General features: G+C 37.5%; 1 protein-coding gene across 12 annotated transcripts in view; it reads right to left on the bottom strand.

Annotated features, from left to right (window-relative positions):
• MAEA (macrophage erythroblast attacher, E3 ubiquitin ligase) overlaps positions 1–14,864 on the bottom strand; it is a 53,141-nt gene that overhangs the window by 31,721 nt on the left and 6,556 nt on the right. For 6 of the 12 annotated variants that reach the window (XM_074587343.1, XM_074587353.1, XM_074587342.1 and 3 more), the window contains exons 2-3: positions 3,609–3,791; positions 321–524 (exon numbers count right to left, since the gene is read on the bottom strand). In XM_074587343.1, coding sequence (XP_074443444.1) covers positions 321–524; positions 3,609–3,791 — 387 coding nt within the window. Of the gene's footprint in view, positions 1–320; positions 525–3,608; positions 3,792–8,630; positions 8,715–13,111; positions 13,210–14,864 lie in introns of those variants that run through there. The other 6 variants (XM_074587351.1, XM_074587345.1, XM_074587352.1 and 3 more) reach the window with 2 other exon arrangements.

The following is a 14,864-nucleotide window of genomic DNA, read 5'->3' as shown; positions in this document are numbered from 1 at the left end:
AGCACCCTAAAGGCCCCTAACAAGAAATTCTGTATGACATCTGAAAATTATTCTAACAGGGTAAGGTGTTTATCTAAAAGCATTAAATTTGTGACTAAGAGTTATGCCTTGAATGTTGACTTATTTAATAAATTAAAATACAATTTATGACAAGTAATGAGAACAAACTCAGGCCTAGAAAGATTAACAGATAAACATTATTAATAAAGGCATGCTAATACATAAAAACAACTGATACGGGGCTGAAGCAGCTTGTTCTTATTTGCCAACTTCCTCTTTACTACCGTTTCATTAGTAAATTAGTGCACATTGCTACCAACCTCAATACCACTTTGTCTCGCCAGTTTTACAGCTGTATTGTAGTAGCCACAGCGTAAAAGATGTTCCACCATCATACGATCCATACGTTTCTTCTTCCACATGTTTGCAGCAGCTGGCTGGTCACTACTATGTTCTTTCAGATGTTCAATCCTACGTTTGCAAAGTTTTGCACTTTCATCTTCAGCCTGGATTGATTCAACGGCCTAAAAAGTAAAAATTAACAGGAACAAATAAGAGCTATATATTTTCAATTTGCCTTTAAAGCAAAATACAGAAAGAATTGTTTGTAAGCATTCTTTACATATTATACAGTTACTCCCAATAGCGTTTGCTTTTTTTATTTAGAAAGATATTTCGTATGGCACTGCATGTTTCAGCATGGCTGGTCCAGTTCTGAGATATTCTTGCATATAAATAAGTTTCAACTTATTTGATGTTACGAGCATATGCATTTTTCTGCTTGATGTGCAGTTAGTCTGAAAACAGCAACGTTATCAACTACAGCACCAACTGCTCTGCAAAGAGCTTTGTGAAGGTTTGCAGTCATCTGGCCCAAACAGTTGAAAATCATGAATTTCCACCTCTAACCTATGCATGGCTTCTTCGTCAAGCGACTGTCCTACTCAATTAGTTCTACTGAGGAGTGATGCAGAGTAAACCCACATTACTTCTAATACACTGGAGCCGTTCTAATCAGTCATGCAATAATGAAAATTATATAAACATTTGGCCTCTTGGCATCTTTAATTCAAGGATCTTAGAGTAGTTTTTCAAAAATTATCAGCTTTATTTTATTTATTTATTTCATCAGGTATTATTTTACTCACCTCTGCTCCTCTGGAAATATGTATCTACTGTTAGAAGCCTTACTTAGAAAAATAAATTTGTCCAGAGGAAGCAGAATGACTTTTTTTTTTTTAAGCAAACATATTGGCATGTCCAGTGCAAAACACCCACTCCAAAATAACTCCACAACATTTTTTTTTTTTTTAATTAAAAACAAGCACTCAGGTCACACTTACTTTCCTTCAACATTAAAGTTATATGGCTGATTAGTTATGCTGCAAATTTTAACAAGTAATTTTATTACAGACATAACGTAATCCAAAGCTAGCTGACTCAGCATACAGCACGTAACAATTGTGGGTCACGCCAGGCTACAGAACACAAGAAAGCTTGCAGTGCTTTTGTATGCTTGCTAAGGTAAAAGCAAACCAGAAGACAATGGAGGCTTAGCACCTTTCCTATCTGCGATAAATCACTAGTGATGCAGTTCCAGGTTGGGTTGCCTTACTTGTGGTGACTTTAAACTCACTGGCTTGCGTTTGAAAAACTGCATAGCTATGGCAACAGGACAGTCCATGCAGGTTTGCCAACCACGCACAAACCAAATAACCTGGCTGGCTTTTGGCAGCCCACTTTGCACTCTGTGCTGGCACGTCTGCCTTCCCAGTACTCAAGCTATTCAGGCTACAGTATCATCCTTGGGTAACAGTTCCAGCTCCAGAAGCACAGGTTGGTTCTAATTACCTTTACCATGCATGCTTATTTACAGACTTGTTCTGGAAGGATCAATATTTGGTAAGCAAAGTAAAATACATGAAAACTTGTGCAAGAAGAGCTTACCAAGCATTTACCCCAATTAAGCTTGACTCTGATCTGGTCCTTGATACCAAATTCTGTATCTAAAAATCCTACAACACAGGTTTTTTTACTAAAACTTATGTAAACATCTGTAGCCTGAGTTATTTTTATTCCTGAAATCTGAGTTACTTCTATTACTGAATTGAGCTTTATTTTGTAATGTATGGTTTGGAGATCATTATTTTAAGTTATAACTGAGCCTTTTCCTATTCAACAAGAAAATACTAACTCAAGCCAAAACTCACTTTCACTTGTTAGATGTCTGCAGTATTATCAGATGTGAAGGCAACCTCAAGAATTATTCTGAATACAACTAGAAGACTTCAAGGCAGGCAGACACAAAGGTTGAGTCCCTTCTCATTCCAAAAGGCTCTCCTTATATGGTTTTGTATCTGGACTTACACAGCTCTTGCTGCTTTTTTGATCCTTCTAGTGCATTCAGAAAGGCTACAGATCCTTTTCAAAACCCTCTGAAGCAAGTCTATCTGGACTTGCCCAGCTGGACATTAATAGAACTTGAGGGAACAAGCATATTAAACAGGATACAAAAGAGAAAACACAAAAGCCTAGGGTTCCCCAGGATCATTTTCAGAGCCCAAGAAACCTGCAGTGTTCAAAAGCTCATTTTTAGGAGTCATTAAGGTGTTAAATAAAGGAACCATCTAATTCTATTATGGCCATCTCAGCAGTTCATCAGATCCTTGTCTAAACACAGGAAGAAACAGAGATCCCACATGGGTCCAAAGGCCCTAAAGAAAACAATCATTTTGCTCCAGGCAGAGATTACAGAGAAGACAGTTGGAGTTGAGGGTTTGGAGCAGAAACAAGACCTTTGTATTTCAGAAGACTTTTACTGTTAAACAGATTTTTTTGCCTTTTGTTCTTTCTGAGCAGCTATAAGATTCCCCACAGTCTTTCAGGCAGTGAAAAACAAATGAGCAATTACACTAAAATGGAGCCTTGCACCCAAAACATTCAGCAATGCCTTCAGACACACCCCCGCAGTCAGCAAAGATTTAACAAGTAAATAACTTACTCCTCCACATCATTACTACACACCTACAAGCAAAATCTAACACCTCTTTCAGAAATAGCAGTAATTTCTTTCTGTAGGAGAGAAGTGAAGAAAACGTATCTTTCAAGACCTCTAAGACTCACAAACCAAAGATGAAAATAGCAATTAGATTTATGAAGTCTTTTGCAGAACAGCTTTTCACCACCTAGCTAACCTGTTCAAGCAGAAAACCCCAAATCAACATACATGACAGTGTTATTTTCATGTTACAAACCTCCAAGGTATTTTGACGCTTCACTTAATATAGTCTCAAGATTTATATCTGTTGGTTATTTCATTTAAGTTTTAATGAAATGACTCTGCTACCATTTGCTTCATCTGTTTATTTTTGGAGAAGCACTGCTCTAAAGCCAGGCAACAGAGCTATTTTCATTTTTCTACAAGATTTGTTTCAAGTAAGTGTTCTGATGAGTCTCAGGATGAGTAATATTCCCATCCAAAATAAGGATGGCTTATACTATATAGTTTGTTTCTAACTCATTCTTCTTAGGTGGTAAAAGCAAACAGCATTGCAGATAACTATTTGTGTTAACTTTGTAAAGACAAAGCAGTCACAAGGTACACTTACCTTTCGTTTCAGAACACTGAGCTTTTCAACTACTCCATCCAGGAGACTAACAACCGAATCCACAGCAGGACAACTGCTCAGCGTCTTCTCCAGCTCTGCCACAACCATTGTAACGTGGCTAGTCTCTCGATCAATGTTTTTCTGTGCAGCTCGAAACCGTTTGTTCAGTGTTTCATATGGCACCTAAATGAGAAATATCAAGTCATCAGAATTTCTATATTAAAAAAAGTCAGATCTTCTAGAGTCTAAAGAGACTGATGATTTTATCTGATGCAGTCAGAACACCACCTAGGTTTCAGGACACTAGAGGACACTGAACTGGAGTTCTCATATCAAAGCCCTTATTTAAGCCCTCTCAGCAAGGAGCTTAACACTTCAAAGATTACGAAAAAACAGTGACAGGAAATAAAAGCTGGTAGATTCTTTTCTGATACCAGTTTCACTTATCCTGCTTTGACTGCAGCAAGCACTGATGGAAATAGTTCAGGGAGAACGGAAAGCAAAGATAAATGTGTATCTTAAAAAGGAAACCTACAAGTTAACTACAACTAAGACATCACCCACCAGAACATGGCTTTTTAAGTTTACATTTCTTTCCTCCAGGAGTTCATAAAAGAAGAGAAAGTTATGTTTGAGAAAGCTTGTATAACGCATATTGGTTACTGAAAAATTTATACATGCTACACTAACGGTTATTCAGGAAATCTAATAGGTCTCCTACCTGTATCTGCCCATGAAAGACTACTTTTTAATATTAATTCCAGTAGGACTGGAATTAGTTTTCTTTTAGTCATACAATGTAGGCTTTTTTTAACTAAGTTTGTTAAATTCCTCTGAGGCTCCATTCGTCACCTTAGAGACTACCCAGTCTTAGAGGTCTCCTGTCCTACTTGTCCCATGCCTTTATGGGACAGCCATATCAAAACTGCTAGTGATGGCCATTAAGGACACATATATGGGAGCAGTCTACAGCCTGATCAAGTTTTAGGGTACTGAATGAATTAGGAAAAACTTACAGTAAATGTTAACCTGCTCCCATCATGTTGCTTCCACTACAGTGACAGCATCAGCAATTTAGACAGGAAGTTCTATCACTCCATGGAAACAGGAATTTTAGAACTAAAAACATTCCAGTGTTATACACTTAATTCATCCTTTTCTTTTATCTTGAAAAAATCCATGAGAAGTTCCTTCAGGTAGTTACGATAATCTTGATTGCTTTTCCATTAATCAAAGGCACAATTTAGCTAGCAATCAGATTATACATATTAAAGGTAAAACAGGAAATGCAAATCAGTGTTCTGTTTGGTACGTATCACGTATATGTTTGATTACATATCTTTCAAGTATATCACTTCTAATCAATTATATCAAGATTGCCTCCATTTTCTTCCTTCTAATCATTTGCATGCAAGAAAGTATCCCCAGGGTCCACTCTCCTTTTGGGCTCTATTAGGAGAGGTTACTACATAAGCATTGCAATTCACAGTGAGATGTGCAGATAAGATGTTTAGGTTCAGAGTAAAGAAGATGAGCCAAAGTACTTGCTTTCCAAGACTTTGTATGATCTACAATAGGTTGTTCTTACTTGTAGCAAAAGTATAACACAAAGATACTCCTGATAAGATATGAAAGGGCTCCTCTTCCTCTCAGAAAGACTGAAATGATCTATTTAATGCTTTCTGGCATCTCAAACTGAGACCCAAACAAATGACAGAACAAGTCTTTACCACAGAAAGTATCAAGCTAAAACAATTATTTTCCTTATACATCCTCCCCTAAAATCCTAGCACCACACCCCCCAAAAACTCAAACCACATAAAACATCACAATTAATAGGCTTTAATACCTAGTTAATTGTCTGTATAACCATCTTTTATTCCATCTTTAGCTTTTATTTCCCTCCTCCATTTCCAACGAAAAGATAAAAGGTTTTAAAGCCCCACAGACGGAATGAGTGTTTTGGGGGGGCCATTATTTTGGCATCTCATGCTTTTGAACATGGAAGCTTGCTTCCAAGTCCAAGACTTGATGCCAGGCAGCATTCAGATAACGTCTTCCTTCCCCGCTCCCCTGCATTTTCTTACTATTCATGTTTCCTTCAGTTACTTGCATCTACTCAATTTAATTTCTGCAAGTACTTTGCTAACGAGCTTTCCACACCACACTGAAAAGCTACATCAGTCAAGGCTTTCAGAAGCTACTACTGATTTGAAGTATCTGTTTGACCACAAAAAAGTGGTTTTGTCACATTTTGAGCAGTCAGTTGAACTGGACACACAGATCCAGTCAGTTTGAAAAAAAAAGTCTTAGCTTTAATCTCCCTTTTCCCTAGTTTCTTATCTGCACACAAGAGCAATAACACTTCCCGTTTCCCATGCTCTGTCTCTTTAGTGTGCAAATTTCTGGCACGGTCTGTGTTCATATGACATTTAGAACAATTGGACTTTCAATTTCAGCTGGCGTCGTTATATATCATTTAACTGTGTCTAGGTGCAGTAGGTTTTTGAATCTTGTTTTATCCTTTTTTTTTCCCCTCCCCTAAAAGAGATCAGAACATCCTCTGCAGAGAGGCTAGGAGTTGAACTGCTTTATTACCATATACTCCGAAAGTAAATACAAATAAGTATATTGCTAAAAACAATGTTAGTGTACCATAACCAGGGAAATGACTTTAAAGGTACAATAAAATTATTTGCACAACTGAAACTGAAAAATGTCTTTACCAGAGAGTTTTTCATAATTTGCCTGTGCACTTGTTCCTTACTATGGAGCCAGCAGTCTTTAGAGAAGATTTGTAAATTGTATCCAAGTACAGCTTTTACACTTACTTTACAAGACTAGATTCTATGAATGCCAAAGTTAAGAAATTGCAACCGCTACCTTCCTTACCAAGAAAGCATCTTATCTAGACTCTGCATCTTGATCCGCTGGTTCTTTTGTTACTCATACAGCTCCTATGCTTCAAAACAGCCTCTGCTCGCCAGTATTGGTTTGCTTTACCACTTAACTCTTCAAAAGTTAAAGTACCAATAAGTTTACTTTTTTTTCCTCCAATAATGAAAGTAAATGGAAGGAAGAAAAACGTAACAAAACAATGCTCTGGAAAATGTCATTCTAAAAATTCTTAATTATGCTTCACTTTTATTTTCAGATACCATAATGGACACCAGAACAGTGGACACCAAACTTTTTGGACTAAGAGACAGATGCAAAATTTACATATCATTAGCTGCCACAAGCGTATTAGAGGCTTCCAATTTTTACTGACAGTACCATTCTGTAACCAAGCCTGGATTACACAGTTATTCTTTAAGGACAAGAGTGGCCTACAGAACTCACCCTAGGGAAGCATTACCTTAAGGAAAGAAGGATAACCAGCTACTAAACGTTGAAAAAATTTGAAATAAAGCAGCAAGAACTGACCGGAAGGTATCGTGTAAAAGCACAATACCAACTTGTCCTACTCAGAGCTTGACAAACCACACCTCAGTTGGCTCATACCATGAGCATACAAGAGGATACAAAGGAGAGATGCAAAATATTAGTGGGCATTTAAATCCAGTATTACTAAATAGATTCTGCTTTTTTTGTTCATCAGCTTCCGCAGCTGCAGACACACTATTCAACTTAAGCATGTACTAACATAGGTCAAACTTAAACATAATGAAACGGAATTTGACTTAAGTTAGAACAGCCTACACAAGAGGTAAAATTACAGTAACACAAGATTTTCTGAGATCAAAATGTTGATATCGTGATGTGAAGGAAAGTCTCCTTGACTGGAGGCTTCTGCAAGTGCAGCGTGACTGTTTCTAGGTGATAAGTGCTAACAGCAAGGCAGAGAACTGAATAATCTGATCCAAGTATTTTCAGGAGTTACTTCACTTTGGTTTTAGAAAGCCAGAAAACTCTGGTATGCTGTTCCAGAACATGCTCCAGCAACCTCTGGCTGTGGAGACAAGACTTAGAAGAGGGTTCTTCTGTGTCTAAAAGCTTAAACTGGTGGAAGAGGAGGATGGACTGCCATGAGACCTATACCTTGGTTGTTCATTTGAGTGGAAGGAGTGGAAAACAGCAGAGCTAAGAACGTCAGAGACAGTTTTTAAGCTTACACTTAGGAACACAACTGTGATGTTAACTCTCTTGCCTTCAGTCCTCTTCCAGCCCATGACTGCAAATAATGTACCAAGGCAAGACTGACTAGTTCTAAAATAATGAAGTAGCTAAAACTGATCAAATTGTGCAACTGCAGGTAATATTTCTTTTAATAAGCCACATCAAATTTAACTTGAAATACCCTTAAATATAATGATGTTCTCTACTAAACATATTTCCATCAAAATAAATTTTTCAGTAAGCCATTCATTACTAAGTGATACCATTTTCTTGATTTTTCTGAATACATATTATAACTAGAAAAAAGCAAGTATTAACTACTTGGATATATTGTATCCTGATGATTAGCAAACTGTATATACTTCCCAAGTATTTATTATTAGTCTTAAAAAAAAAATATTTAAAGAAATATAAATACTATCAAGTTAAACCAGCTAATTCTCTACACAGCATCCCACAATGCACGTCTACCTTTGGTTTTACATTCATTATCAACATTTTAATGATACTTAATTTTTCTTTTCTTCTTAAGGTTTTCTAAATGTATCTACACACACACTTAATACTCCATCCATAAATTGAATATATAGAAACATATATAGATGCTTTTCTCTACAGGCTCAGAAAAAATTGGCTTTAAAAAGCATGCCATGAGAAGGTATCATCTATAGCCTTTAACAATATAGAAGGGGAGAGCAGAATGCAAAACATTTTCCCCTCACAGAAGTTCATTAATGACAGTGATCAAAGCTTAAAAATCTCCACTACTTCAACAGTATTTAAGTTGGTGGGAGTCAGACAACCAGACTGGACTTCTTATGCTGTTTTTCACCTTGAATTCCACTAAGCAGCTTAATGGCACCTCAAGAACGTGGCAATGTTTTAGCCTTGATGCATACTCACAGCTTCCACAACAGACAGTCACTCACTCAGCACTAGGGGTTTCCAAACAAAGTGAAGACACACACTGTTGAAGGGATCTCTGCCTGGCAGAAAGTAAAAGATAACAAAAGAAATAAGAATTGTGGCATGATCTTCTTCGCAGAGGTGTTACAGTCCTCCAGCCATGATGGAAGAAAAGCATTCTGAGTCACAGCTAGAAATGCAGCACTCCCTACCATCATGGCCAACACATACATCCACTTTATTCAGCTAGTGTTCACGGTAATAAGCAATTGTAATTATAAGGGCTTTATAGAGAGGTGAGCAGCATAAGGAGGATAAGAAAAATCATTTACAGAATTGAGTTTGTGACCTAGAAACAATGGACAACAGAACGCCTTCTTTGTCTTTACTAATAAGGTCTTCTCCTAAGCCTTCCTGATGATGTACGAGCAACTGAGTCTGGGGTGCGAGGTAGTATTCACACAACAAGTCTAAAGCAAACTGAAGATATACAGGTACATGGGACCAGAAGGGAGGGAGCTCACCGATGACACTGCAAAGCTGGTATCATCTCTGAAATGTCATGCTGAACAAGGAAAGTCCTCAGTGACTGAAAAGAGCAAGTTTCTTGCCTCTCTTCCAAAAAGAGAAGCTGGAAGATCACGGATACTCAGGCTGGTTTGCCTCATCTCAGTTCTTGGGAAAGTTATGGAAAAAAAAATAATCAGATGGAAGCAACTTCCAAGCTCATAAAGTTGACTGGGAATAGCCATGGTAGATTTGCTTGACAACACTGTTTGATCAGTGGTTCAAAATCTACCTGGTGACCAATTACAAGTAATGCTTGACTCCCAAGGAATCTTATCAGTTCCAACATACATGCCTTCTTCAACTACCTGCACTACGGAACAGAACACACAATCAGAAACCTCACAGAGGACAACAAGCTGGTGGAGTGCTTGATAATGCTGGGTGGTAAAGCTGCCATTCAGAAGACATGACAAGCTGGAGAAACACACAAAGAACTTTATGAAATGCAATTAAGGCAGAAAACAGAGCCCTGCACCTGGCACAAAACCACCACATCCATTAGCACAGACTTTGGAATAACTGGCTAGGACCACTTCTGCAGAAAAAGATGTAGATGTTCTGATGGACAGCAGGTTGGACATGAATCTTGGCAACAGACTCTTTTGGCAATAGAAGGTAACCACATACTGGGCTGCATTAGCAAGACTAAAGGTAGGGGGTTGAGAGGAGTGATTGTTCTCTATGCTCAGCACTCATGCAGACTCATCTGGAATACTAAGTCTGGCCTTCAGGCCACCCTCCCAGCTTCCTTTCCCCCACAAAAAAAGAGATGTTGATAAACTGGAAAGAATCCAGAAGGCTACCACCACAATGGTTAGTTGGTTGGAGGATACAAAATGCAAAGAGAGGCTGAGAGGGGAAGGCTTGTTTCACTTGTGGAAGAGAAGGTTACAGGGTGTTGGGAGCAGCACAATCTGATAGAAGTTTTCCACTACCTAAAGGTGAAGGTCACAGGTAAGAGCTCCCAGACTTCACAGAGTTACAGAGCAAAAAGGAGGGAGGCAGAGTTGATAACTGGCAGCAAAGAGAATTCCAACTGGACATAAGGAAAAAGTATTTTAACCAGGAGAGTTGGTAAGCACTGAAACAGCAGCCCAGAAAGGGGTGGAATCTCCACCCTTGGAAACTTTTAGAACTAGACAGGACCCTAAGCAAATCAAATTAGCTTCGAAGTTAGCCCAGATTTTAGCAGAAGCCTGAACTACACTGTCTGCAGAGGTCCTTTCTTACTTTAATTTTATGAATTCAACTAGAAAGAGACTGGATCATAGATCCCCATTGCTAATTTAGACACCAAACTCATCTCCGCACAAAGATATGAATGGCCATACCAGGTAAGACCAGAAGTCCCTCCTCTGTCACCATCCTTTCTCTGACAACATCTAGAAAGGGGATGGCACTTGAAAAAAAAGGCAAGAACATCAAGTTACTAATCCCAAATAGTCTCTTTGGGCTTCTTGAGCCAGAGGTGGGAGTTTTACAGCAGAAACACCACAGGATGTTTCTCATCCATGAAATCTGATGGTTGTTGTTGACCTGTAGAATTTTAGCACTGCAACATCCTGTGGTGAGACATTTCATATCCTGATGCATTGTGTGAAGAAACACTCCTTGTTGTTGTTTGTCAATTGCTAGCCTAATTTGTAACCCTTTTGTTCTTCTTTGGAAGAAAAAAAGGGAACATTCACTCTTTTCTACATCTCTCATGTCTCTTGAGATCGAAGAGGCTCTTCCTAAACCATTCTTTGAAGATAGCCGTTCCATATCTCTAATCATTCTTGCCCTTCTGTAGACATTCTTCAGTTCTACTACATCCTTTTTCAGGACGCGGGAAGGGAGAAAACAAGAGTAACTCATGCTACTTGAGAGAATAAGAAATCATGGATTTTCATTGCTACCTATTGAGGTTTTCCATTCTTCCCTTTCCCAACACTTCCATCCTAAGTTTGTAAACATTAACCTGATCATTCCCAGGAAACATCCACTAAAACTCCAAGATCCCACTGAGCAACGACGATCATTTCCAACTCAGTTATTGCATATGTAAGATTAGAATTGTTTTTCTTCCTACCATACCTAAAAACTGTATCACACTACACTTGTCTATATTTAATTTAATCTATTTTAATATCCATTCAGTCTCTCATTATTCCTCTCTAATGTTTCACACTTGGGTTGTATCTGTAATATCTCAAACATCTTAGTACCATCAAGGAAACTGGATCATCTCAGCATTCACTCTCTCTCCAAGGCTGTTCAAGCAGCTGAACATGAGCAGTACTGGCAGACATGCCAGCAGAACCTTAACACTAACCTTCTTCCATTACAGAGGTTAGCTACTAAATCGTGATGTTTGTTTCTTACCTTGCCCAGTCACCTATCCACATAAGGACTTCTGTCTTCTTTCTTTCAAGAGTTCCTGATAAGGGATATTTCAAAAAAACATCTACTAATACAAATAAACTATCTACCAAATCCACCACCATCTCTTTTTTTTTTTTCCCCAACATAGAAGTTCAATATCTTTGCATGGCAGGACTTTCCCTTTTAGGAGTCACATTAACTGATGTATATTATTCCATATTTGATTAGTCAGGATAGTATTTCTGCATCAATAAGCCATTGGTTGGAAGGGAAAAATCAATGACATGTATTAAGAATCTCACTAAAATTTTACTTAAGAAGGTAGAAGCACTGAAACAAAGTCTTCTACTTTGTCTTTCTTCCACAGCTACCCAAACAAAATCCTCAGACTACTTCAGGAAAAATCTGTTTACCAGCATTTATCAGCGAATTTCCAGAGAATTAAGCAGAGGACTGGACACAGGAGAAAGATTTTCCCTATGCCAAATAAGCTTATTTATAAAAAGTGTTACATCCTGCATTTTTGCTCCTTTAGAGGTGTAGGATGTTAGGCCAAAGTGTCATGGCTACTGCATTAAACTTTAAATACCAGCCTGATGCTGCCCACAAGTTTTCCTAACTGGTACACAGTAACACTGAAAGACTGAACTGCACATGTTTATTTCATAATTGAAGTTTTGTGAAAAATGTAAGCCTCATGCTACCACAAGTCTTTAGCCTTACACTAGACCTTTAGCACACCAGTTCTCAAACTTATCAGGTCACATCCTACAACACAGGCTAGATTCCTTCTTCACTTATGCAGATTCAAGACTAAAGAATTCCAAATAAAAATGGAAACTAAAACCAAAACCATCTCTTTCAGACCACAACATTAATCAAAGAGAGTTTTCTACCCCACAGTGACTGCATATAGGAAACTAGTTCAGATGTAGCAGAAAGAAATAGAAAGTAAAAACCAGTTTGTATAGCTATCATTTAGTTGTTGGAAATTACAAAGTATGAGTGATACTTCAAAAAAGTCATCACAATTGAAGGAAGAATTATTTAGTGGTGAAAGTAAGACCATTAATCATTCCCCAGCCTCCCGTTAACAAGAATTTTCAAAGGTTTATTTTCTAAAAAATTGTTTTCACAGAAAACAGTACAGACAACAGAAACAAACATCTTGTACATAGGTTTCCAATTTCCTCCTGTATTTTGGAGAAAGAAATTAATCAGGTCTAACTTGACAGCAGTACCAACTCATATGCAGGGAAGTTTTAACTATACATTCTGATTTTACTGATGTCTGTGTGAATCACCCTTGTTTAACGTTACAGTCTCATACTGAAAGCAACTCCTTGCCATGTAAAACGTAGAATATTTTTATTTTTTTTTTTTAAAACACAAATACCTACATTGTGCATCTTTTCAAATGAACTGAATCACAGGCAGGAGGGAATTTGAAATGGATTTTTAAAAAAATCTTTTCAGGCACATGAAGTCAGAAAACTAGTGAGAAGAAAAAAAAAGTTTCAAGAAAAATAAAATAAGAGTCCTACCAGGTTAGGTTGGGGGAACCATTACAGAACTATGCTCTCCTTTCAAGGGTCAGAAAAATGATGTGCTTCCTCTTGTCAATTGTGTTAGCTTATAACACCTGAAAAGCACCAGAGATTTGTATGAATCTACAGGTCTCCAAGATAATTCAGTTGAAGACTTTGAGGTATAAATAAGCTTTTTCAAATGCCACATATTGCACCCTTATATGAAATTGAGCCTAGCCACAGATAGGCATGAAAAAGAAAGTGAGAAGTGCAGTGATGAAACTCTCTTTCAAAAAACACAGAAGCAAAGACAACTCAGTTCTACTTTATGCAAGAGAAAAGAGGAAGTGTGGGAATAAGGAAGAAAAATTAAGCATCTCCTAAGTAGTTTTAACAAACAAACAGTCCCAAGAGAAGGTAAACCCAGCAAGAAACACCTTGGAGCATTAAGCTGCTTCCTTGAGACTAAATTAGATTACCATGCTCACCTTCAACCAAACATGGATGATACATGATGCCATTTGAAAAAATGAGGCAGGGTACAATAAACTATTGCAAATTTTCCCTCAAACGATTAAGAATTAAGCATTTCCATACAGAATTACTGACATTCTCTATTTTTATACATCACATTTCTTCCTCTATAAGTCTTGGATTATTTCAGAACTGAGATGGCATCATTACTTGTTGCTGAATTCACCCAAAATGTAAATACTATCACCACTTATTCACAGAATGAATCCTTCTGATGTGTAGCTCTTATCAAGTCTTGGAAATAGTAATTTTTTTTCCTTGTTCTAGGCAAAATCAGAAAAGGAAAATAAAGAAAGGAAAAGTAGTATATTTCAGGAATAAGAAGCTTAGAATAATGGCTAGATTTAGGTTTAATTAGGTACAAGAATTCATATAAACTCTTGAAGAGATACAGATCAAAACAGACAAAATAATTTCATAAGCCTAAATGCAGATCATTTGGATTTAAAAAAAACACAACACAATAGCTCTTTTTAAAAAGTTTCAATGTTTTTGAAGTGTACAGCTTAGTAGTTTTCCTTAGTTAAAAACATGTCAGTTTTACAACTCCGAAAGACAATGCTATATATTCTAGAGCAGCTGTGTCTAGAAAGAAAATATCATCATAATATTCAAAGCTGCTACTTCAATACAGGAGAGAATTAGCAGCGAAAATTCTTGGACTATCCATCTGCTACGCACGTATTTACTCAACAGAAACAATTATAATCCTTCAAAATATTATCCTTTTACACAAACCGCTAGCAACTTATTACTGAATACACTACAAACTTTTGAACAAGGCTTCAAACAACAAAATTAGATGCTTTACAAAGCCATTTTACAGTTATATAAAACTGTCTTACATCCTTACATAAGCAAATTGACAGCCATTTCAGAGTCCTGTCTAAAGCCACACTAGGGACATCACAGACCAGTCATTTTCACTACACTTGCTTATAGCTGCCATCTTGGACTAATGCCTCAAAAGAAATGTCTTCGCTTTTCTCCTTTTAGTAGAAATACTTGAGTACTAACAAAAACCTAAGCATTCCTCCCTACCTAAAGCGGTCAAATTGCTAAGCTAAGGTCACACAGCAGGTTTGTGTCCTAAGCAAGTCCCTTCATTTGTTTTCATCCTTCTCTCTTCTCCAAATATTTGTTCGTTTTAATCACAGTATCACGTCTTTAAATGGAAAAGGTCGTTGTCCTCCTGTGTGTTTGCATAGTCCAGACACCATGAAACTGGCTGGAG

The sequence above is a fragment of the Larus michahellis genome, chromosome 5, assembly GCF_964199755.1.
Source record: "Larus michahellis chromosome 5, bLarMic1.1, whole genome shotgun sequence".
Classification (NCBI taxonomy): Eukaryota; Metazoa; Chordata; class Aves; order Charadriiformes; family Laridae; genus Larus; species Larus michahellis.
This window is presented reverse-complemented; position numbering and strand designations above follow the sequence as displayed.